General features: G+C 45.5%; 2 protein-coding genes across 3 annotated transcripts in view; both read right to left on the bottom strand.

Annotated features, from left to right (window-relative positions):
* shtn1 (shootin 1) overlaps positions 1–12647 on the bottom strand; it is a 39395-nt gene extending 26748 nt beyond the window's left edge. Inside the window, exons 1-3 of one of the 2 annotated variants that reach the window (XM_084949643.1) lie at positions 11301–12647; positions 8289–8341; positions 6891–6951 (exon numbers count right to left, since the gene is read on the bottom strand). In XM_084949643.1, the coding sequence (XP_084805769.1) occupies positions 6891–6951; positions 8289–8341; positions 11301–11355 (169 nt within the window). In that variant the 5' untranslated portion in view covers positions 11356–12647. The remainder of the gene's footprint in view (positions 1–6890; positions 6952–8288; positions 8342–11300) is intronic. The other variant, XM_084949644.1, reaches the window with a different exon arrangement.
* A 103-nt stretch (positions 12648–12750) lies between these two features.
* Positions 12751–25597, bottom strand: part of atp6v1ba (ATPase, H+ transporting, lysosomal, V1 subunit B, member a) — a 39428-nt gene continuing 26581 nt past the window's right edge. Inside the window, exons 7-14 of the mRNA XM_084949642.1 lie at positions 24208–24309; positions 21118–21215; positions 20863–20986; positions 16907–17057; positions 16433–16515; positions 15147–15251; positions 14912–15041; positions 12751–13433 (exon numbers count right to left, since the gene is read on the bottom strand). Coding sequence (XP_084805768.1) covers positions 13294–13433; positions 14912–15041; positions 15147–15251; positions 16433–16515; positions 16907–17057; positions 20863–20986; positions 21118–21215; positions 24208–24309 — 933 coding nt within the window. The 3' untranslated portion in view covers positions 12751–13293. The remainder of the gene's footprint in view (positions 13434–14911; positions 15042–15146; positions 15252–16432; positions 16516–16906; positions 17058–20862; positions 20987–21117; positions 21216–24207; positions 24310–25597) is intronic.

Raw genomic sequence — 25597 nt, 5'->3', positions numbered from 1 at the left:
TTAAAACATTGGGAACAAAATCTGATGAAACTCCAAACAGCAACAATGTTTCAAGCTGCAATCGTACCTCGGTAGGAGAAGAACACCCTAAAGACTGCCCTGCCACTTAACTAATTAAACATTACAGCTGAGTGAGGGAGAAATTAAGCATTAGTGCCACTGCCGTGGGCAATTCCTTCCCCCCGGTGACACCTAATTAAGAAGTTGATGAACGTCAGCGCTCTGCGATATCCACTCTGCCGTCCTCCGTATCAGGCGCTCAATAGCACTTAGCTGCCAGTTTTCTTCCTCAGCCTCTTCTCTGTCGCTGTCCAGACTCGGCAACCTACGAGAGGGCGCCTCGAACTAAATGACGTGTTAATTATAATTACTGGTAGCCATGGTAAATAAACAGCGCTGGAAGCGTTGCAAGTATATGAGCACGAGTCCACAGGGGGCTCTGACACATCACAATTGGCATTCTTAATTGTAAGTTTCAGCCTCCCCATCATTGTCCCTCCATCTTTCCCCCCCTCTTTTTCACGCTTGTCTTTTTTCACCCCGCTCTCAGGAACGACAGTGATTACCCCTGTGCCGACGTGCTACATAATGGTATCAGCGCCGTCAACGGAGCAGTGAATTAAATTGTATCTGCAGCCGCTGCGAAGCCTTGATGAGGGGGGCAGATGCCTTTGTGGTGTTATCATTATAACACAATGGTCATGTTGTCATCAACCTTGCCATCGCCAATTGAAAAGGCACGATTGTGTGTTGGGGGCTTTTCGTCACATCCTCCCACAGCCCCCGCTCCCCGCCACCCACCCAACACTTCTGCCCCACCCCCAGCCGTTTCGTTGTGAATAGGAGCAATTTTCTAAGAGCTATGAAATCACGTAATAGGTCCTAATATGCAGCTGCTTGGCACAGTCAGGCAGCCTCTATTAACGCGTAAGTCAAACACAATATGTGTTTTGGCTGGAGAATCACTGAATACATGAGTACAGGCCAGAATTATTCAGATGAAAATTCACACAACTGTCATGGCTACAAAGACAAACTATTTGCTCCATCCTTTGACATGTGGTGCCCCATTTCAAATTCTGTCTCCACTAAAGTGGTCATAGCAACCTGTAAGGAAAATCAATTGAATGGTGCAGCGGAGCACCTGAAATGTGTTTGCAATCCCGGGAAGCGATTAAAAGCTCAGAAAAGGAGCTGGGGATGCAAGGGTGCCGCTCACGTGCCATTATCTGTATCCAGGCTCGTATTTCCACAGCTGCGATCATTTTCAAACAACATAAATTTATTACAGTGCGCCATCTTACTGGTAAATAGGCCCGTTAGTTTAGCCTGCAGCTAACTTTTCCAAGTGTGAGTGACAGAGATTAGGGCTGCCACGAGTAGTCGACTAATCACGATTACGTCGACTATCAAAATCGTCGACGACTGATTTAATAGTTGACGCGTCGTTTGAAGCTTTGTAAGATCACAAAAGATGCAGGAATAAGTAGCAGGATTTAAGAGTGTAATAACAGACCGAAACAGAAGATGGCAGCACTGCATGTACAAGGATGCCAGCTGCCGTTAAACCCCGAAGAAGAAGAAGCTGTCCCAGAATTCATAGCGCAGCCCAGCTCAGTTTCCAACAATGGCGGCAGCTAGTTAGTTTAATATTACTCTTATTACTCTTTCTGGGTCACAAAAAAAACGTTTAACATATTTTCAGGCGAGAATGTAGCTGTGTAAACCTCAAATATCTGCTCAGTTTATCAAGACACCACATATTTTCAAAAGCGCTCCGACGTTTTTGGAGACGTCTGTTACCCACTAGCTCGATAGCAAGCTGGGGGCAAGGTCACTAGAGCCGTGAGAACACCGGACTCCCGGCAAATCGTTTTCAAACCCACCGCCGTCTTTCGCTACTCAGGTTAAACATATATAAGTCAGTTAGATAACTTAAACCCCCTGGGCGACCATGGCTCAGGGGGTTGGGAAGCGTACCTGTAACCGGAAGGTCGCCGGTTCGATCCCTGGGCTCTCTGTCCTGGTCGTTGTGTCCTTGGGCAAGACATTTTACCCTACCGCCTACTGGTGTTGGCCAGAGGGGCCGATGGTGCGATATGGCAGCCTCGCTTCTGTCAGTCTGCCCCAGGGCAGCTGTGGCTACAACCGTAGTTGCCTCCACCAGTGTGTGAATGTGAGAGTGAATGAATAGTGGCATTGTAAAGCGCTTTGGGTGCCTTGAAAAGCGCTATATAAAATCCAATCCATTATTATTATTATTAAAAATGTTATTGTTTGGCTTTTTTTAGTATTTTATTTGTTCCTGAGTAAATCGGTTTGGCTGAGATTAAAGTTATAGTTTTTACACAGCTGAATAAACGTCAAGCAGACAGCTGATCATCAGAAGTGTGAGATGCTCGAGAATTTACTCCGGTGTCCTGTTATATTTTAGATAGCAAGGAGTTTATTAAACTTCACCAAAACAATCTGCAAACTTCATTAAAATTTGATAAACTATCATCTTGTCTTTATTTTTAGTTAGCACATACCTTAAACACTTACAGCTGTAAGCTAATGATAGTTATATAATGCTGGTGCGATATGCTGTACTTCCAATGGATGCATGATCTCATTAGTCGACTAATCGCAAAAATAATCGGTGACTAGTCGACTATCAAAATAATCGTTTGTGGCAGCCCTAACAGAGATATCATGTTCCTGCTAATGTCTCATACCTCACTGTGCTCCTATCTGTCATCAATCTTTGTTCTTTGATCAGATTTTTTCATGCTTTTAGTGTCATTTTATAATACAAACAATGTATACAAACTCTCACTGTAATGCTGTGTGTGTGAGATTGCATGTTGGACTTTTACTAGCCACTAAATAACTGTACCCCCAGCAGAGAATAATGTTCAACCTGTCATGTCTATTTTGTACCATAGAGCAGTGTTTCCCATCCTTTTGGAGCCATCCATCCATCCATCTTCCTCCGCTTTATCCGGGGCCGGGTTGCGGGGGCAGCAGCCTAAGCAAAGAAGCCCAGACCTCCCTCTCCCCAGCCACCTCCTCTAGCTTATCCGGGGGAACACCAAGGCGTTCCCAGGCCAGCCGAGAGATATAATCTCTCCAGCGTGTCCTGGGTCTGCCCCGGGGCCTCCTCCTCCCGGACCACCTCACCCAGGAGGTGCCCGGGAGGCATCCTTGTCAGAGGCCCGAATCACCTCAGCTGGCTCCTTTCGATGTGGAGGAGCAGCGGCTCTACTCTGAGCCCCTCCCGGATGGCTGAACTTCTCACCCTATCTCTAAGGGAGAGGCCAGCCACCCTTCGGAGGAAGCTAATTTCCGCCGCTTGTATCCACGATCTCGGTCACTACCTTTCGGTCACTATCCACAGCTCGTGGCCATAGGTGAAGGTAGGGACGTAGATCGAACGGTAAATTGAGAGCTTCGCTTTTATGCTCAGCTCTCTCTTCTCCACGACGGACCAGTCTGTTGATCGTCTGTCGATCTCCGGCTCCCTTCTCCCATCACTCGCGAACAAGACCCCGAGATACTTGAACTCCTCCACTTGGGGCAGGAACTCATCCCCGACCCGGAGTGGGCACTCCACCCTTTTCCGGCTGAGAACCATGGCCTTAGATTTGGAGGTGCTGATCCTCATTCCCGCTGCTTCACACTCGGCTGCGAACCGTTCCAGTGCAAGCTGGAGGCCCTCACCCGATGAAGCCAACAGAACCACATCATCCACGAGAAGCAGAGATGAGATTCTGAGGCCACCGAAGTGAAAGCCCTCCGCCACTTGGCTGCGCCTAGAAATCCTGTCCATAAAAATTCTGAACAGAATCGGTGACAAAGGGCAGCCCTGGCGGAGCCCATCACCCACCGGGAACAAGTCCGACTTATTGCCGGCAATGCGAACCAAGCTCTTGCAACAGTTGTATAGGGATCGAATGGCCCGTAGCAATGGGCCAGACACCCCATACTCCCGTAGCACCTCCCACAGGACACCCCGAGGGGCACGGTCGAATGCCTTCTCCAAGTCCACAAAACACATGTAAACTGGTTGGGCAAACTCCCATGCACCCTCAAGTATCCTTGAGTGGATAAAGAGCTCGTCCAGTGTTCTGCAACCAGGACGAAAACCGCATTGTTCTTCCTGTATCTGAGGTTCGACTAGCGGACGAACTCTCCCTTCCTGCACCCTGGCATAGACTTTCCCAGGGAGGCTGAGGAGTGTGATCCCCCTGTAGTTGGAACACACCCTCCGGTCCCACTTCTTAAAGATGGGGACCACCACCCCGGTCTGCCAGTCCAGGGGTACTGCCCCTGATCTCCACGCAACATTGTAGAGGCGTGTCAACCAGGACAGTCCTACAATGTCCAGAGCCTTCAGGAACTCGGGGTGGACCTCATCCACACCAGGGGCTCTGCCACCAAGGAGTTGTTTAACTGCCTCAGTGACCTCGCCCCCGGAAATTGGCGGGTCATGTCCCTCATCCCCAGACTCTGCTTCCTCCTCCTGGGATTAAGGAGGTCCTCGAAGTATTCCTTCCACCGCCTGACAATTTTCTCAGTCGAAGTCAGTAGCGCTCCGCCAGCACTATACACAGTGCAGGTAGAGCACCGCTTCCCCCTCCTGAGACGCCTGACGGTTTGCCAGAATCTCTTCGAGGCAGTCCGAAAGTCTTTTTCCATGGACTCTCCGAACTCCTCCCACACCCGAGTTTTTGCTTCAGCCACTGCCCGAGCCGCTTGGCCTGTCGGTACCTGTCGGCTGCCTCCGGAGTCCCACAGGCTAACCAAGCCCGATAGGACTCCTTCTTCAGCCTGGTGGCTCCCTTCACCTCTGGTGTCCACAATTTGGTTTGGGGGTTACCACCACGACAGGCACCAACCACCTTGCGCATCACACTGACTGTTTTTCAAATATTTATCTATTGCTATTACGCGCTGCATTGTCTCACAGCATAACTATTATGTCATTTCTCCTTCGTCTTCTTCTGTTTTACTGGCAGTTGGAAACCCATTTAATTAGAGCAGGTAGTTGTACTGCCCTCTAGTGGAAGAGAATGTTATTGTTCCGCCCGTTACTCACGCCGATAGTTTAGAGGACAAATCAGGTGGAACCAGATAACCGTCCACGGCACACCTGTGGATCACCTGACACACCTATGTGCCAAGGCCCAGTGGTTGGGAAACACTGCTGTAATGGCATGGTACAATTCAACATTATATAGCATCATGCTAGCTTGATCTTAAAATAAATAGTGACAAATTACATTAGAAGCAATATCAGGAGACAGATCGTCCCGAGATTTTGCTCTAAAATCTAAAAGAAATGTTTTAAATATGTTTCTTTTACTGCGTCAGGACATCTATAGGCACACAAAGCTACCCAGACATACGATAATTAGACGTTGAGGGCACATTTGTGTATATCAGACTAAACTCCTGACTAAACTCCCATTTCTGAAAATCGGGAGCTTCCTAAAAAGCCTGCTGTAAGTGACACCAACAGGAGGCCAGGGAGCCACCAGATCATTATTAAGCCCAAATGAATCAAACTAATCCTACACTTTGGCCGTATTATTGTTTTACATGATAACAGGACTCAAACTTCAGAAGTTTTAAGAGACACAGATGGCAGCAGATGCACACAACAGCAGGAAGTCTTACTGCGAGTGGAAGCACCATTAATATTTCTCACAAGAGAAATGACTTCAACAGAAAAATGCCAAAGAGTTACTGGAGGACTGATGAAGTCTTTAGGTACAACACTGAACCAGCAAGTACTTATTTTCCAGACAACTGGCTGCTTTCATTCTTTAAGGCTGTGTAAAAGTCACCTGGAATATGTACATACTGCTGTACATGAAGTCTGCTTGTTCAGTGAAATTATACTTGATAAGCTTTGAATTATAACTCAGCAACAGCAACGTTTATGACGAGCTTCACAAGCTCAGTATGAGCTCAGATGGTGGTTCAGCTACAGAACTGATGAAACCTGATTTACAGGTGTTTGAGTCTTTAAAATCCTTTGTGAAGAACAACGTGATTGTGCTAATGTGCAGATGGAGGCCTTAATAATTACTGGACTTTCCAGCAGCAGCATGATTGCAACCAAACCAGGTTCCGAAACCAACACTAGAACATCCTTGGATCGCCACCTGAGTCCCTGCATTTGACTTGAAAAAGCTTTGGCAGGAATGAAGACGAGGGTTTACTCTGCCGTAGATCCAGCTGGCTGACTGCATGAATGTAGCTGAACTTCTCTCCATGTAGGGACACGGGAGAAAATAAAATCCACGTGGGAGAAAAAACACTAATCTTTGTCTTGTAAACGTAATTATTTGGTGTTTAAAACCACTCGATCAGTGTATGTGTAGATTTTATTCATGCAGCTGCAGTTTGACTTTGTAACAGTTTAATTTCTGATAGTTTGATAGTTATTTTGTTACATACATACTGTACTTATTACTTTTTGCTTGTGAATTTATTACTGTATTTCCATTGTAAGTAATTCATGAATATGGATTTGTCACAAAGCCCAAAGGCATTTCCTTTTAGTCGTATGTGTCAGGTATGCATGTCTTTTAAACTGTCAGCTGTTCACAGAAACATAAATCCAAACCAAAGAGCCTCCAGGTTCAATCGTTTACTCTCTGGCCAACAAACGGACTTTGACATGTAGAACAGGAAGAGTGCAGCTCTAAAGGAAAAGCTACAGACGCTGGACAATTTCAGAATCTTAGATCGGGATTACCCACTGTATGTGTTAGCGCCATAGACACGTATGACACATGCTCAGAGCTGTGATATGTGTATTAAGCATTGATGTGCAAACAATAGTGAGTTAAACATGTTGGTGCAATGGGGATCTCACTTTTGGACACAGGTGAACTTACCTTGCTGGAACTCAGAGAGCTTCTTCATCGCCTCGTCTCGCTCCTCTTCCAGCCTCTTGAACTTATGTAAGACACATAGAGTAGCTTCAGTTCATCATTAACCTTTATGCAATGCCACAGCTCAGAGTCTGGAAGAGCAGGTCATTTAAATGCAATGACAATATATAAAGCTATGTAAATGTTAAGAAGGGATGAAGAAGAAGGGAAAAACCCCCTGATGGTCTCTGTGAGCACCTCAGAGCTTTTGTTTAGCAGCCATGTTTAGTCCTTTTGTGTAACCTTCCATAATACATGTGTAGATAAATTGTGCCAAACCAAACAAATGAAATAGATTGTTGTGCTACTTTGTCCTCATTCACTGTTGTTTCTGTCATTAAATATCAGTAAATCATTATCTGGTCAAACTTTCTTCTAAACTGAGCCTTACAGATGATCCAGTTTGGCTTGATGCTAAAGATCAACACTGTGTGTTCAGCTTAAGTTTACTGGACGCACACTGAGCTCTGTTCACAGAGGATGTGGACACCGTTATAGCAGGTGGTTCATTATTAATCCTTCACTGCTCATAATAAAACAATACTGTACAATATTAGTGATATTACTTCCTGGAATACTGTGTAGATTACAATGTTCATGAACAAGTATTGTTCCTATACTGGACGCCATGTTATTTGCTGAAACAGGGGGAAATGAGCACTAAAGGTCTAACTACGTTACCCAACATCAGCTTCACAACAGGACTGAAGTCAATATTGATTCTAATTCTATTTTAATTCTCCTGATCCGTGTTCTGTGTGAGGAATCACACAGGCTTTGAAGGATAATCTTAGTGTGAAAACATTTTAGAAATGGAGCAGGGAAACAAAAGCTTGGCAGGTGACTCAGGCTCACCTGTGAAAAGCTCCATTGCTGTGGAACTCATGTGATTGTTTCCAGTGTGCAACAGTCACAAAAATATTGCAGCAATCATAAGAGGGACTAAGCTTGGAGAGATAAAAGTGATTTTTTTGCCATCGTTCATTCTCAGTGTTCGAAACAGTTAAAGACAAACATTACACACAGACTGACCTCATATCTGCTTAGTTTTAGACAATAACAAAAATGCGATCATGGCAGCTATTTAACACAACACTGAGTACTGGACCTGCTCGAGGTTATTATCAGCTCGATGCTTTTTAATCACTTTGAAACCAAAAATATTTTTGTTATTGTTTTTATTGTTCAAATAAACAGAAAGAAGTGTTACCCTGCTGCCCCGCTGCTCGGCCAGCTTCTATTACTGTGAGTACCAACTGTTCTCATCTATCACAGCTGTTACACTTGTTGCTACTGTAAGCGACCTGGATCAGAGAGCTGATCGAGGTCTGCAGACTGTAAATATTAGATTGTAACACTTACGTCCATGGCTGTAGTTTCTTGCTTTCTCTGAAGATCCTCATACTCGTGCAGGGCTGTGGGGAGCAAAGGGTGCCAGTAAGCCATCGCCATCACTCAGTCACAGTAAAGAACTCCTTTCATCTTCAAAGAGCCCAGTGGAAGCTTCTCTAGCATGTGATAATGTCTCATCCAGTCACACTTATGTCGTGTCACAGGACTATTATAGCACGCTATTTTGAATATAGTACCGTCTAAATATAACTGGCTTACGTGCACGTAGTGCAGGAAACTACCTTCCATAACACATGTGTCGATAAATTGTGCTAAACCAAAAAAATGAAACAGATTGTTGTGCTACTTTGTAATAGGACTATATGTAAGAGGAATAAAAGGAAGGCTTTACCCCATCTGATCTGTACAACACGGTCTTCTGTGTGTTCATCCTATTCCTGCTTTTCCTACAGCCATCAAACATGTGCTGTACAGTCATTCCACCCTGGAAAAACTTACCATAACATTTGTGCTCATGATGACTGCACGTAAACATCTGACCACAACTGTACATTACACTTGTTAGAAAGCTTATTATCACACAGGTAAGGAGTTTGATTCACTTTCTCTTAGTCGAAGCAGTACACCGTGAACACGTGAAAACAGAGGGAACGTCCTCCTTTTCTTTTGTCCCGTTAATCAGTCACAGAGCTGATTGCAGATTATGTTGAGAGCTAGCTTGACGTAGTCACAACATTATGTTTTAACTTCAGTTATACTACAAAAAACACACTTAACCCAAATGTTTTCAGAACATGCCTCAAACATCATTATGTATCCTTACTCTAACAAGGGCCAGGTTATATTACTGGTCGTAATGATTACACCAACTCCATTGTCCCAGCTTGGACTGTGCACTGTTCCCAAATAAAAAGCTGTGGGTGACTACGGACATCACAGCCCTCCTCAAGGACAAGAAGAGGGCCTTCAGAGCGGCACCAGAGAGAAGGTGAGAATGTTCAGGGAGTGTTGAGGGACTGGATCAGAGAGGCTAAGGACAAGTATAAGAGAAAGCTGGAGCAGGAACTCGAGACAACGGCATGAAAGAGGTCTGCATGAAGACCATCACTGGATTCAGGCTATCCAACTCTAAACTGGACTCTGAAGGTGGTGTCAGCCAGGCAGATGTTGTCCAGGTTAAGGACAATGCTGGATGCCCCCAGGTTGGCCTACAGTAATGCAGATGCTGGTCCCATCAGCATCTACGTTGCCTTCCCATTATGAGAGCAACGTAATGGTGTGCTGAAAGAGGCGTCTTCCAGTCAAGTGCTCTGTAGGAATCAGGTTAGACACGCCTGTCATGCTGCTGTAGATACCTGCCTGTCTCCTGGAATCGCCCCCATGCTCTTGGGACTGTGCTGAGAGAGACCAAACTTTCTGGCAATAGCACATATTTATGTGACATCTTAGAGGACTCGGACTTCTGCAGTCCCTGTATTGTCCTCATGCAACAATTAGTGACACTGAGCCAAGCCAAATTCAAAACTGGTGAAAAGAAAACAGTCAGAAAAGAGTGTCAGTGGAATCCACCTGTTCAACCAGTTGTATTTGGAGGGCTTGTCTCACTGTTGCCCCTCTAATGTTAATTTCATTAAGACCAAAGCTGCTGAAACTGATCAACAATCCCCTCTGCTACCTTTCAGCGCTCATCCAAGTGACTTCTTCAGTTACAGCTGACTGCAGATTACAACACAGAGCAAACACCATCCCCACTGACACAGCAGCCAGGGAGGCAGAAGAACATCAGGAAGGCCCTGAGTAAATGTGGTTATCCCAGCTGGACTTTTGTCAAAGCTGGGAAGGCACCTAAAGAAAGCCCCAGCCGATCCAGGAGAGAAGGACAACCGCTGCATAAGCGAAAACCTGCAGTGATCCCGTACGTGTCAGGAGTATCGGAGCAGCTGAGACGCATTTTTACTAAACACCGGGTCTCTGTGGCTTTTAAAGCCCAAAACACGCTGCGCCAAAAACTGGTCCACCCCAAGGATCGGGTCCCCGACACAAACAGAGTAACATAGTGTACGCTGTTAAGTGCAGGAGGATCGGCAGGATTTATACATCGGGGAAACCAAACAACCTCTGGCTACAACACAGAAGAGCCACCTCGTCAGGCCAGGACTCTGCAGTCTATTCACACCTACAGGTCAGTGGACACTCTTTCAATGATGAGGATGTAACATCCTGGACAGGGAGGAACGCTGGTTTGAGGGCGGAGTCAAGGAGGCCATTTACGTGAAAAGGGAAAGACCATCTCTGAATGGAGGAGGGGCCTAAGGGTCCATCTGTCACCATCTTACAATGCTGTGATTGCAGCCATTCCCCAACTCTCTGTGAATGGGACTCATGGCCACTGATCAGTGTTCATGACAAAGTGCATATTAATGATCAATGACCTCACAGCCCATTGTTCATTCCTTATACAAACTGTTAATACGGTTGGGTAAACCTGCATGTGGTGACTGAAATAGTCACTTGGATAAGTGACGAAACATTTCTCCCACTGGGAACCATTTTAAGTTTCATCAAGTTGCCCAGTGAGCCACGACAGTCAGCAAGCGTGCGCAAAACCCAGAAGTAGGTCATCTACATGGATTATCCTGCCTTCATGTGTGCTTCTCTTGCTGTCTCATCCAATGTGTCTTTACATAGAATGACACGAGGGGTCTTGATTTGGGTCCAACCTCTTTTTTCACCACAGGCTTGATTTAAGATTAGCTGTCTAATCCACAGGCCACGTTCGACTGTGGCAGAGTTGTTATGTCAAGCTAAAGCACACTTACTGTACACACCTTTGGCCATAGAAACAAAACCCTTAGAGAAGGCAAATAAGCAGCTATGTGATAACCCAGCCCTCAACACTGGGCAAGCAGTAAATGTTAAAGACACTCTTCAGGATCTTAAACTGCTGGGCTGTGATGTCACTGCAGTAAAATGCAGCGTTACTACTGGAAACACTGTTACAGGACCAGAAAAGAAACTTACCCTGATTCGACAGGTTTGTAATAACATGAATTCTGTCGAGTTCCTCCGCAGCCATGACAAAAATCCTTGTCCAAAGTTCAACAGGAAGTGTTCTTTCAAGACACACCTGCCCAGGTGGACACAGCGCGAGATAAGAGTGCAGCTGGGAGCATTAGGGCCACATTAGGATTAGGAACAATATTAGTGATTATTTTGAGAATAAAGTCGGAATGTGCGGATTACACTTGATTCCAGACGAACTGCCACGGCTGTTGCATCCTTTACAACAAGCTTAGTGTAGATGGCTTTATGAAACACGTGTCATGCAACACATCCTCTTTATTGTACGAGGATGGAACCGCTGATAACCTTGTATCTGCCATTCTTGATTTTTAGTTCCCAAACGCTTCCTTTAATAACTTATTACTCCCGAAACTTTGGAGTCTTGGCTCTTCATACAGTAAAGACACAGAGGATACAAATAATCAGGCAAAACGTCAGACACCACGTGACAATAATAAACGTGTCATTTCTGTCGGTAACGTCACGACGCTCGTCTCTCGCTGTTTCACTAAACGTCACTACTCGCATGTCTAGTTGATTGTATTTACACAGCACGTTTCATGGATACAAGTCACAAAGTGCTTCACGACAAAACCAGAAATATAAAGAATATAAAACAATGAAAACAGGACTTGAAAGCTCGTCTGTATAGAAACGTCCTTTCCACAGACACCTACCGTGGCACATTGTTTGTGTGGTTTTGTGCCAGAACAGGAATCATGTCCTTTGTAATAAAAACTCTCTGAAGCACGAGTTCACTGACCGTGGAGGTTTGTCTCTGAACAACTAGAATCTCCACTTTGACCCCAAAAGGATTAAAAACAACAACAAAAACAATAATAATAATAACAATAATAATTCCGTGATTTCAGCCCGGCTCATCAATATCCTGGCACGCGGACGTCAACATTAAATATAGAAATATCCACAGTAGAAGAACGATGCTGCCTGTTTACTTTGTATCCACTTCAGTCACAGTAAACGAACCGTGGCGTCGATACAGTGAACAGACAGCTGCGCGGTTTTTTCTTTGCAGATTAATTTTCCATTCAAACACATTCTGTAAGAATTAAATGTGAACCAACATGAAACACAAAGCCTTCATTTATCCTTTGCTCTTCTTGTGTGCAGCGCATTGTATCCTGTAGCAGCTCCACACAGAAGCATGACGTTAGCTTTACTGTCACACTGGCTCATCTGATGCTAACAGCTGATGAAGGCAGTGAGGGAGGACACTGGCTGTCTCAGCAGAAACTGGGAGAGCTGGTTTAGAGTTCACAGCTCTAACAAAGAAAGGATGACGGAGCCTTGTAGTTACATATTTATACTTTTGTTACAGCCGCTAACATGTGTTTTTCTAGCTCAGATGTTGGCAGGAGGGGACAATGATCCAGGACACGCAACAAAGCACCGTCATATAATTTAATGTAAACTCACAGAACCATGGTTGCACAATAAACTGTTTCTGCAGACAGATGTGATTTCTTTAAAATACACTCATGTTTTTGCAAGACAAATCAAAACAGCACAAAAATGTAAATGCAGAGAAGAAGCAAGAAGGTCCAGAGGGCAGAAGAAAGCATCCAGGTCCACGTAACACGGAGAGCAAAGAGCACTGACCGTCCTTAAAACAAACACCAGTGCCTGTACGTGTTTCTGTACAGTTACTAAATCATGAAATAACATCTTATGGGATTTCTGAGAACATGGTGGTATCATCACGGGTCTCTACAGGAAACCTTTTGCTTTTCTTTCGTTGGGCTTTATTTGAAAAAGAAGATATCTTGATATATAACAGCACAATAAATAAGGACTGATTAGGATACACTTACTCTTTACTCAGACACTTTTCATACACGAACACACTACAGTGAATCTAAAGGAGGGGATATTATTACTGAGACATGGAAACAGGGCCTGTTAGCAGAACCGGAGCATGGTGAAGTGTGCCTCAGTGACGAGCAGACTCTCGGGGGTAAAACTCTGCCAGGGTGCTCTGAGGAATCCTCTTGAGCATCTCCTTGGGGAAGATTCGCAGCAGCTGCCAGCCGATGTCTAAGGTTTCGTACACCGTCCTGTTGTCGTATGGGCCTGACACACAGAGCAATCACAGTTAGCAAAACACACCAACACATCCAGTGTTACAACTGCAGTAACCTTACATGTAGCTTTTATCAAAAGGTGCAGTTTTCTCCTTTAAAACAGAAACGTGATGCGAGCACAACAATGAAAAAGCCTCTCAGTAAATTCAAATGTATCTATATAGAAACAAATCTCAACAGCAGTCGCCTCCAGGTGCTTTATACTGACGGTAGACCCTACAATAACACAAAGAGCACGTCAGTCACTCGCTGATTAAACACTGACATGAGGAAATCGAACGTGTGGTGTACTCCATGACGAAGTACTCTGGAGAACGCCATACACCTTTTCATCGTGCTTTCATTTTTTATTTTAACCCAAGCTCAGTTTATCCAGACCGACTGCTGAAATGATCAGTGAGAGCTGAGTAGCCTGCAGCAGTCTCAGCCTCATCACTGACATCTGCAGAGCCGCCTCCATATAAACTCTGACGCGTGTTTCCCACATGCTTTGGATACTGCTGTCGGGATGCACAGGGGAACATATTTCTCTCTGCTACACTGCTGGAATCTATTAGTGCTGAGAAGAGGAATAAGGCTCTGTATTTACCAAGAAGATTACGCCATTTTAACATGTTAGTCACTCAAAGGGAAGAAAAGAAGGAACCCTCACAGATCAATATTTTCCAGGAACAAACGTAACCTCAGACATACGATAAATGCCAAAACAACTGCAGGTATTCACAGCAGAGCGCTCTGACAGAGAAGAAAACAGCCCATAGTTTCATACTTTACATGCTGATTACAGGCTGACCTCACTGCTGTGAGATAATAACTACATATCTGTTGTTTACTAAACAGTAACAATCTTACAAATCATATTCAAAACAAGTAACACAGACTTCACTGTGACTGCAGTGCAAACACTGAGCTGAGCTTCACAGCAGGGTCCAATGGACCGGAAGCACAGTTGATCCAACACAGGAGGCTGACAGGTGGTGATCGTACAGACGAACCACCGTCCATCATTCGTTTAAGACCTGAAGGAACAGAGGAACAACTCTGAATGTGTCCCCAAGTGCAGTCACAAAAACCACCCAGCACTACGAGGAAGCTGACTCACACGATGAAGGAGGAGGGGCGAGACACACCTTCAAAATAAAGGTCCTTAGTGTCTCAAGATGCTTCAAATATGTGGAACTTTTAAAATAAAAGCTACCAGTTAGCTGTAGCAGTTCACCTGCTTTCCTCCTTCAGCTCTTCTAACCAACCTTTTTATAAATACTTGAAACTGACGACTGAGCCCATAAACTGACTCTAATAAAGGTGTCAGTGAGGTCACAGATGAAGGAAAGTAGGAGAAAACTATGTGAATAAAATGCTGTATATGAAATGTTGTGTTATTGTGTCGCGGACACATTCCTGTTACACAGTGTGATACAAAGCTGCTGTAAACCAGTCTGTCGGTGTGCAGATCGGTTTTCTTACCCTGAGCAATAAAGTTCTTCTCAAACTTCTGCAGGAACTCCAGATACAGCAGATCATCCGAGGTGAGCGCCTCTTCTCCCACCACGGCCTTCATGGCCTGGACATCCTTACCGATAGCATAACAGGCATACTGCAGACACACACACACTCACTGCGTGAACTATTACTGCTGCACACCAACACTGCTGCCCTCTTCATACACATTATTCACGGTGCAACGTGCGAGACTGTTTACCAGCTGGTTTGACACATCAGCATGGTCCTTCCTGGTCATCCCCTCTCCAATGGCAGACTTCATTAAACGGGACAGAGAGGGCAGCACGTTGATAGGTGGGTAGATCTGAAAGATGCAGAATGAGGTTACAGGTGTTACTGGATATTGTGGAAAAGCACAAAGGGCAACTGTTCAGCTCCAAATGAGAGAAACAGGCCGGCTCTTTAAAAGATCTGGCTCTGTGCTGTGTCCACACTGCAGCGTGATTTCTTAGGTCAGACCTGTCCAAACAACTCTGACCAAAGTCTGATTTAACTGGGATGAAAAGTCTGGGTGTGGAACAAGATAAGGACAAACTCCTGAGCAAGCTGTGCTCTAACATTCACAGCTCATAGTCCCGTGTGTCCCTGCTGCTGCCCAAAAACACAGCAGCTGAGAAAGGCACAGCACGCAGAGAGTCTTTAAATGTGCAGGATCATGTAGTTTGGAACACACTAGAGAGTCTTCAGTCTAGCTTTGGTTTACAGCTTCGATCAAAACCTTAGAGGAGACTCGTGTCAAACACATCGCAGGTTGAGGAAAAACCACACATGTGCAGCACGAGGATCAAAGACTCTCCTTCTGGCAGGTTAGCATTTCCTGTCATACTGACTTTGTCAGACAACGTAAAAAAACACCCAAAAAACTTTTACATCCATTCGCTTCCGCTTCTCCTTTTCAGGGTCGCGGGGGGCGCTGGAGCCTATCCCAGCTGTCAGAGGGCGAGAGGCGGGGTCCACCCTGGACAGGTCGCCAGTCTGTCGCAGGCCAACACACAGGGACAGACAACCATTCACTCGCACATTCACACCTAGTGGCAATTTGGATTATCCAGTTAACCTATCCCCACTAACGGCATGTCTTTGGACGGTGGGAGGAAGCCGGAGTACCCGGAGGGAACCCACGCAAACACGGGGAGAACATGCAAACTCCACACAGAAAGACCGGCCTGATGGTGGAATTGAACTCAGGACCTTCTTGCTGTGCGGCAACAGTGCTAACCACCCTGCTGCCCAAAAAACTTTACTTAAAAAACCAATGTTTCTGTTTGGTCGAGTGTCCATCAAACATGTAGATCTACATGCGTGCAGTGAGCATGTGCTCTTGGTACACAGACTGATTTCTGCAGTGACAGATGTGACACGGAGGACCTGGGCACAACACACTCGTCTGCAGACATCATCAGTTATCATTATGTTAATATTGTTCTTCAGGTTTTAAAGTGAGGCGTGTGAGAGCACAGGTTCAAAGCCCTGCCTGACACATACCTGTCTGTTGTGCAGCTGTCTGTCCACATACACCTGGCCCTCTGTGATGTATCCAGTCAGATCAGGAATTGGATGAGTGATGTCTGTTCAAAGAGACAAATGCATTTGTTGAACTGGAACACGATGAATATGAAGACGTAACTGCACCAGCACAGAGAGGCTGTGTTACTCCAGAGCAGGGAGCCCTTGGAAACACCAGCAGTGTTTTGCAAAAGCCAACACAATCACCCTCCCTGCAGTGTTGTGGGGGGGCGGGTCATGTTCAGACAGGAGCAGGCTCTTCATACATGTTCCCATGGTAACTGACGGCATCAAAAATGTCTACTCATTCCATTTTAGACACCTCCTCCATTAATTCAGTTGCCTCGTGGACAGATTAACTCGTTTAAGGAGAGGTGGATGACTGTGATGACCACACACAGGTAGAGAAATGAGGCTTCAGGTTCAGAGCTATGGCAGGCGGTGTGCTCTCACCGTCGTTGGGCATGGTCAGAATGGGGATCTGGGTGATGGAGCCGTTTCTGCCTTCCACTCTGCCGGCGCGTTCATAGATGGTGGCCAGATCTGTGTACATGTAGCCAGGAAACCCTCGACGCCCGGGTACTTCCTCTCGGGCAGCAGAGACCTAAAGGCGAGGGCGAGTTGGGGGGAGCAGACAAAGGCTGTAAATAGACATTCCCATTTCCTTTATATTTGAATCACATCTGGGAAAAATGTTAAAGTTGTGTCATTTATTTTGGTCACTGGTACTGGATATAGTCTAGTCTTTACTGGTCTCACTGGCCAGTCCAAACACTTTAGACTGGTTACAGTTAACCACAGATCTGCAGTTATTTACCACCCATGGGAGGGAAGCTGGAGTAGACTGGTGGAGGAAGACAACACAAACTCCAAGGTCTGAAACGTTGTTGATGTGAGGCGATGGTGCTGCTCACCACTGTGACCCTGGACCAGGGTTAGGGAAGGATCCCCTCCAAGTCCAATATGTTGGGAAAACGAAACTTTAAAAACTGACAGCTGCTATATGAGTGTTTTCACACCTGACTTAAATTTGGTCTGAAACCAATTCAGAGGTTGGTACATCATCATTCTGCATCCTCAGGGTAAACAGGCTGCAACACAGGATTTGGCATTTAAACTGAAGACATCAAATTATTGGAAGACTCAAAACAAAGACACAAACACTAGCCTTTACTTCTGCAGAGTCAAGTGATGCTGACTCTTCCACTTTGGTTACAAAAGAGGCAAAGAGCTGGTTGGAAATGCTGCCATTCTGTTGGAGACCCTCTGCAAAAATGACCAAAGCAAATCTTTGTTCTAAAAGTTCACCGGATTCAGAGCAAGAAGGAAAGAAAATGGATCCTATTCATCTGTGGATTGAAAGGTTGATGGGCAGTCTCCACTATACTGAACCGCAGAGTCAATGCAAAATTCAACCTTCACGCTTGTGAATGGAAACAGAAGTTAAATGTTAATGTCCCGGCTCTTTGTACACGCTGAATTACCCATCGAGTTGCCCGAGGCTCAGTTGACTATTGGTGCAGCCGTACATGTGCCAAGGTTACGAACAGCAAACACACATGCACCCTTTAAAAACCCACACTGTGCTGTGCCAACATATTGAAACAGCAAACTGTGCAACACAAAAGGATTATTACGGAGACACAAAAGAGTGAGTTGAGAGGACCCGACTCCTCGCAACAAGGAGAAAGGAGGGCAGTGGGTGTGACGAGAGTGGGGATCGGGGGGGTCCATTTCCTTTTAAAGCCAGACCTACGATAATGAAGTTAAGGTATTTCCTAGTAGACTGAAGGACACATTATCCCCCCTTTCAGCAGGAGCTCACGACTTTAGTGAGTCTATCACCTTTGTGCTGATGCTGCTGACGTTTTACACTGGGGGGTGTTGACTTTGTGCCAGAGTGCTGCTTGAGAGAGGATTCAGTATTTACCATACACTGCTGAATATGTGGCATACATACATATGTGTGTGTGCGGCAGAGTGAGAGAGCAGATGGAAAAGCTGCATGTAAACTGAATGTGAAAAGAATAGGACACAATTAAAAACAACTTCTAGGATTTAATACTGAGAAGAAGAACTCGCTGACCACGTTAGCTTCTTCTACAGATGAGCCTGAAGGGATTATTCAGCTGATTTATATTTACCTGGGATATGGCAGCATCTCAGGTTTCCTGCAGAACATTGCTCAGTAAAGCCTCTGTGACAATGGATATATAATCCACCAACACCCATGAAGGTCTGGCTTTTGTTTTCACTCTCAGAGGTACAACGTGCATACAATTACACAGTGAAAAGCCTCTGGCAACAAATATCAGCCATGGAAATGTGATAACCTAAAGGCAAAATGTTCCCCCTTTATGCACAGCAGCATGATGACACGAGTTAATGTTGTTGTGGACACTCCAGCGACACTTGCAGTACAAATAAACCAGCTGACCAATTAACATTAATTTAAACACAAACAGTTGGACGTCTTGCAATGAGCCAGAAGGCCTAATGAAGAGCTGCTCCCTAATCCTGTAAGTGTCACTGGAGTGTCCACAGCATCAGCTCTTCTCCGTGCACCTCGGAGGCTGTGCCAGAAAAATGTGTTGCTATCTATGAGTCAATGTTGTCACCATGTAAGCAGCGTTTAAGTGTCCTCTGGTCAGTATTAGGGAATCTCAGTGGTCACTGTAGGCTAAAGAATCCTAGGCCAAGAGACTCATGTGAAACACCAAAGAACATTTAAAATGTGGATTCGTCCTACCAGAGTCGTCCAAAGACTCTTCAGGTCAGAATGGTAAATGTAAAATGATCAACCTTTCATAAAGAAAAACCAGTAACCACGACGACTGTGAGCCCGGGTATGTGGAGTCATTGGATGTGTTTAACACACTTATCTGCATTAAAACAACAAAACCAAACCAGCAGTAGAGTTAATGACCTTAACACGCAGGGCTCTTTATGCCACCGTTGCCCTGGTGCGCCTAACTTTTTTTCTTAGGCGCACCCAAATTTTTCAACCGCATCGCTGAACACCGCAGTTTTACATGTGCACTGTTTTGGGGGGGAATTGCTGTCCACACAGACAATATTGATTTGTAAATGATTAACTAACAAGCTTGTGCTTAAAGTGCTTAAAGTGCTTAAAGTGCTTAAAGTGCTTTGGCTCTCTTTGGTGATATTGTAGACAATGTTAAACGTAATCATCACATCAGCCTCTGACGACCTGTTTGCTGCTGAAAGGCAGTGTTAGAGGGGACACTTGGGCATTTATCGCAGCATATAATGTGTTTCTGGATACACTGCTGCTTTTTCAGCGCCCAGAGATTGGTGGCTCCGTGTCAGAGCTGGCTATGAATTTCAGAAGGATCAGGCCTTAACTTAACAAAAAAGTTATCAGTAGTTCTTTCCACCTTTTTACCCACAGCTACATCCACTCTGTCGGGCCTAGGCTGCTCACTACGGCTGGGTATCATCGCTGATTTCTGTAATCCATTCGATTCCGATTCACGAGGTCCTGATTCCATTCAATTTGATTTTTCCTCAGACAGTCAGAAATATTATAATTCTGATGGTTTATCAGTACTGATACATGTGAGCCTTCATCAGAGGTGTGAGCATCACAGCAGAGGCCTTTGTGTCAAAGTAACTGAGGATAAAACAGAAAAACATGAAGGAGGTTTTCCTGCCCTGTTTTCTATAGCAGATCAACTTTAAAATATTCTGCAATATTGCATAGTTTTAAAAAGTTTACATTTCTTCAGTATTGAACAGCAGAAATTAGGCTTTCTCGTCCGAGCGGCCGACAGCGCTGTCAACAGCGGTAGACTGGTGGGTGATAAGCGAATGAATGATGCAGGAAACAGATTTGAGACGGGAAACTGTTCTCGAAGTACAGAGAGAGAGAGAGCTGTGCAGGAAGTGTGATTTTATCGTGCTGGTAGCAAAACAGCAAAAGTCAGAGGGGATTCACGACGACATTTATCAAATGTGGAGCGCAGTTTGGATCTTCTTTGCTGCTGCTTCAGTGAGTTATGGTTAGAGAGAGATAAAACCTGCAGCTCAGAATCGAGCGCAAAAAAGACGGAAACACAAAGCGCGGACGCGCAGACGCATCAGAGTCAGCGAGCTGTCGGCTTTCAGCCCCGACGGCGTGTCCGTGTGAGAAAGCCGAGAAAGCTGATTGTGATGCGTCGGGTCCGCTCTGTGTTTACGTTTTTTTTCAAAAACTTGAACACACCGGTGCGATCAAAGATTTTTTTTAGTCGCATCATCGAAAAATATGGTCGCACTGTAGAGCCCTGAATACAGAGCATTATATTAAAACGTTGTGACTCGTTGGGATTTCGCTTTTGCACTGATGTTATTTTGACAAACACCCACCTAAACATTAGCTGAGCCAAAGAAAGTAAAGGCAGTCGTACCTCTCTCAGAGCTTCAGCGTAGGAGCTCATGTCGGTGAGGATGACCAGGACGTGTTTCTCACACTGGTAGGCCAGGTACTCTGCTGTCGTCAGCGCCAGGCGGGGAGTGATGATACGCTCGATGCTAGTTAGCCGCAAGAGAAAAGTCAAGATCTTTAGTAGCTCTCAGTCCATGAGACAAACAATTACGAGTAACACACACAGCAGCCCACATGTACAACATCAGCCAGACTACTACTGGGGATCATTTCTTACGTGGGGTCGTTGGCCAAGTTGAGGAAAAGGCAGACATTGTCCATGGAGCCATTTTCCTCAAAGTCAGACTTGAAGAAACGAGCCGTTTCCATGTTGACCTGAAACAGATGCCATAAGCATTTCAGAAATCATCTCTGGAACATTAGTGGCTTCACAAACTTTCATAAATGGGGACTGTGTAGAAAGGGTGGCAAGCTTCCGCTTCCTGGGAGTTAATATAGAGGAGAACCTTTCCTGGAGTGTGAACACCTCTGAGCTGCTGAAAAAGGCCCAACAGAGACTTCCTGAGAATTCTCAGGAGGAATAACATCACACAGAGACTGCTGGTGTCCTTCTACAGAGCCACCATTGAGAGTGTTCTAACTTACTGCATATGCATTTGGTACACTAGCTGCACAGGGGCTCAGAGGAAAGCACTCCAAGGGATCATTAACACCGCCCAAAAGATCACTGGCTGCCCTCTCCCCACACTGGAAGTTCTACACAACGCCCACTGTTTTAAAAAGGCCCAAAACATCATAAAAGACACCTCACATCCTGGCCACTCCCTGTTTGAACTGTTGCCCTCAGGCAGACGGTACAGGGGAAATAAGAGCAAGGACTAACAGACTCAAACACAGCTGTTATCCAACTGCAATAACACATCTGAATACTACAAAAAAATGTCCATCACGCCACTCTTGTGTTAATCTATGCACGGTCTGAAGCATGTATGTGGGAATGTATGTGAATGTTTACTGTTACGTCTTATTAGTATTTTAAGTATTCTATCTATTTTATTTATTGAATTTTATTGTTTTATTTATATTTTGATATTGCTAGGGATGATGCAATGATCGGGACCATTCTTAATTTCGTTGTTCTCGTGACAATGACAATAAAGTTTCTGATTCTGATTCATCATCCTCCTTCCTTCAGTTACATTTTCAACTCAGAAATGGAAATTCGATTACTGTTCCATGTGGTAGGTTCACAACATTAGTACCAGGTGAGTAGTTCACTGTCAGCAACGCACACAGCTACACAGACATGTCATTTACCATACAGCACATGTGACTAATGGCTGCGAGAACCACATTCAACCACCACTGAGTCAAAGTTCCTCAATGGACTTGATGTTATACTGTTAGACACGATGAGCACTTCTGACAGGCAGCATCTTCAAGATCAGCTGTCCAGAGTTTGAACTTGGACATATATGTTTGACTTACACCTGCAAATGCAGTCGTATTGAACAGCGATGGATGGTGAAGGACAGGAAAGGATGATGTGGCGTTTTCCTCTCTGAACTCACAGAATCCACGTTTGCACTGTGGTGACTGCAGATACTTTACTACATTGTAAGCCTTTTTGAAATCCCTCTTAAAGAGTGACACAGTGCACCTCACTGTAAGTCTCTGGCAAACACTGCCGAATTGCACTTGAAAGCCAAAGCCTCCTCCAGCCTGTGCCAGGCTGCGCTGTCATATCCTCCATGTGTAGCTTTTCCACCACTCTGGCTGCTCCAGCTCATCGGGATCCCTTTGCTTGCCAGGAAAGTTCTCACCTCTTCCAGACACGCAGCAGAGCACGTCAGCACTTCCCCGTGGTCAGACGTCGTTGTTCAGCAGGATGTCCATGTGGTCCAGTAACAGACCTGACAGTGGTTTAAACCTGCAGCCATGACTTTGGTCACAATCTGAATGACAACATCCATTCTCAGGGAAGAGTTTGGTGCAGGCTGTAGTGAAACATCAGCGATGTTCTGCTCAGTGCCGTCTGCAGTGAAGCTACAAAGCCTATCAGCAGCCACCCACACCAGGTGCCTCCAAACCCTCCACCACAGCCCCACACCTGTGTTTGGTCTGTCAGTGGGATTCTTTCTGTGGCCCAGCAGAGCTCACAGCAGAACACTGTGATTCGTACACCTTTGGACTCATCACAGACCGCTGATGTCTTTAATTTGCCGTCTGGTGACGTTTCTATTTTCATGTTTCTGTCTGTTACAGTCTTTGCAGAGAGAGACACATCTCTCATTTTCTGCACAATCTCATTTGTCAAGTCTGACAAAGACATATTCTGAAATCAGTGATTCTTTTATATACTCTCCTGCTGTTAACGGCTTCCTGGGCCTGACTATTTCCTGAGCAGCCAACAAACCAGCACACGTAGTTGAATTTCAGTCCTCCAGCCTTCTGAATCAGGTGTTTTCCATATTTTTCAGCAAAGGCTTTGTGTTTGTGCTGGGAATGTTCTGCAACACAAACTTGTTGTTGTTTGTTGTTTAGCACACTGGCAGTGAAAACAAATCAATCTGCACACGTGGCATTAAAGGCGTTTTCAGAAACTTTTCTTGGCTTCATCCATGGTGATCACACATCAGCAGTTAGCACAGTGTTTCATTTTAATGTTACAAAATCACCATAACCTCATAAATTTACAGTGACATTTAACAAAGTAACAGACCAAGATAAAAATAATTCCTGATTTTTAAACGTCACAGCGAGCAGAGAGTCCCGGTCGCCGACCCCGCGTTAGGATGACAACCCGGAGGAAGAGTTTCAGTTGGAGGTGTGAAGTTCAGCACACCGTTTCAGCTTGATTCACTCTGATGCTGTGATGGTGCACACTGTGTGTTAAAAATGCATATCCAAGCGCTGCCTTCACTGCTTATCCACAGTCGTCACACACCAACCACCATGGGATGTGAACTGTGTAAGGTGAAAGGATGAAGGATTACATTTAGCAAGTGAAGCAAGAGTGTGTGTGTGTGTGTGTGTGTGTGTGTGTGTGTGTGTGTTTTCCTTGGAGGTCAAGCCATCACAATTGAGCATTACAACAGATGGAAGCAGCAGCTGAGGAGCACAGAACTTGATACGGGAGGCTGACGGCGGCCTTTGAATTGCTAAGCTGTCTACATGGCTGGGGGCTATGCTCAGAGGTGCAGAAATAACAAGAGGGACTTAAAGGTTAAATCACCTGGTGAATAAAGGACAAAATGCAGGGCGGGAGGAGGGAACAAGGTGTCACATCAAGGTTAAGAGGGGGATTAGAGCCACAGATGGGCTGGGAAGAGTTTGAAAAGCTGAATGCTGCAATTTGTCTGCTTACCCCCATGGCTGCGAAGACAATGGCAAAGTTGTCTGCACTGTAGTCCATCACATCCTTGGACTTCTGCACCAGGCCAGCCTGACGACAGATTTGGGCAGCAATCTGAAAGCACCAGTAAGAAACAGATTCAGACACACAGACGGATGGACCGAAGGGCTAACAGTCGACAAAAGGCTCTCAAAGAACATGTAAGCTAGAGTCAAATCCATACGAAAGCTTCACCTGAGGTTCAAAATGATCACGTGCTATTTACAGACTATAGCTGCTATTATTAATGAAGAGACAATCAGCAAGGAAACTACAGCCACTCACACTGTGACTGAGCGGCTGCAGCTGCCTCTCCATCAGGACTCAGTCTCATTACCGTTTCATATCTGACATTCAATCCCTACATAAACCACCACATTACATATAAGACTGCAGAGACGCTGTGTCGCTGTAGTGAATGTGTGAAATGATCACGGCCCTGACCTCTCCGTGCACCTTGAATTCAGCCACAGGGTGGCTGAAGGGAAAAGGCCTACATGGATGAGCTCTGTCACGTGTGCTTGATGACACAATGACACCAAACAGACCATAATTAGGTGGAGAACATGTTGTGTGTTTGTTTGGGCACTTCTGCAGCACTGGGGTCCAGTTATGCACAGCTGATCCTTTTGTGAGCACAGTGGAAACAAATGTTGGAACATATTTCCAAAAGTACCTGCTGACAGATTAAAAAAAAAAGAAAATAGCACCTGTGCGTTTGTGGTCACATGATTCACTCGCTCGCTCTAGCACTGCTTTGGTTTGAACTGTTAACACTTTGATCTGTTCTACAATAATAAAGGTTTTGAATATCACATAAATTGCCACAAGCAGCAGCTGCTCTTTATGTTTTAAATAATGCACAGCGACAGGGCATCTGGCTGTGGATGCTGTAGATGCTGTGGATGCTGTGGGTGCCGTGGATGCCGTGGATGCCGTAGGTGCCGTGGGTGCCGTGGATGCTGTGGATGCTGTGGATGCCGTGGGTGCTGTGGGTGCTGTGGATGCTGTGGGTGCTGTGGTGCTGTGGGTGCTGTGGTGCTGTGGATGCTGTGGAGCTGTGGATGCTGTGGTGCTGTGGGTGCTGTGGATGCTGTGGGTGCTGTGGGTGCTGTAGGTGCTGTGGATGCTGTGGTGCTGTGGATGCTGTGGTGCTGTGGGTGCTGTAGATGCTGTGGATGCTGTGGATGCTGTGGATGCTGTGGGTGCCGTGGGTGCTGTGGTGCTGTGGATGCTGTGGAGCTGTGGGTGCTGTGGATGCTGTGGGTGCTGTGGTGCTGTGGATGCTGTGGGTGCTGTAGGTGCTGTGGATGCTGTGGTGCTGTGGATGCTGTGGTGCTGTGGTGCTGTAGATGCTGTGGTG

Source organism: Perissodus microlepis, chromosome 13, assembly GCF_051167445.1.
Source record: "Perissodus microlepis isolate ML-2025 ecotype Zambia chromosome 13, ASM5116744v1, whole genome shotgun sequence".
In the NCBI taxonomy this organism is placed as follows: Eukaryota; Metazoa; Chordata; class Actinopteri; order Cichliformes; family Cichlidae; genus Perissodus; species Perissodus microlepis.
This window is presented reverse-complemented; position numbering and strand designations above follow the sequence as displayed.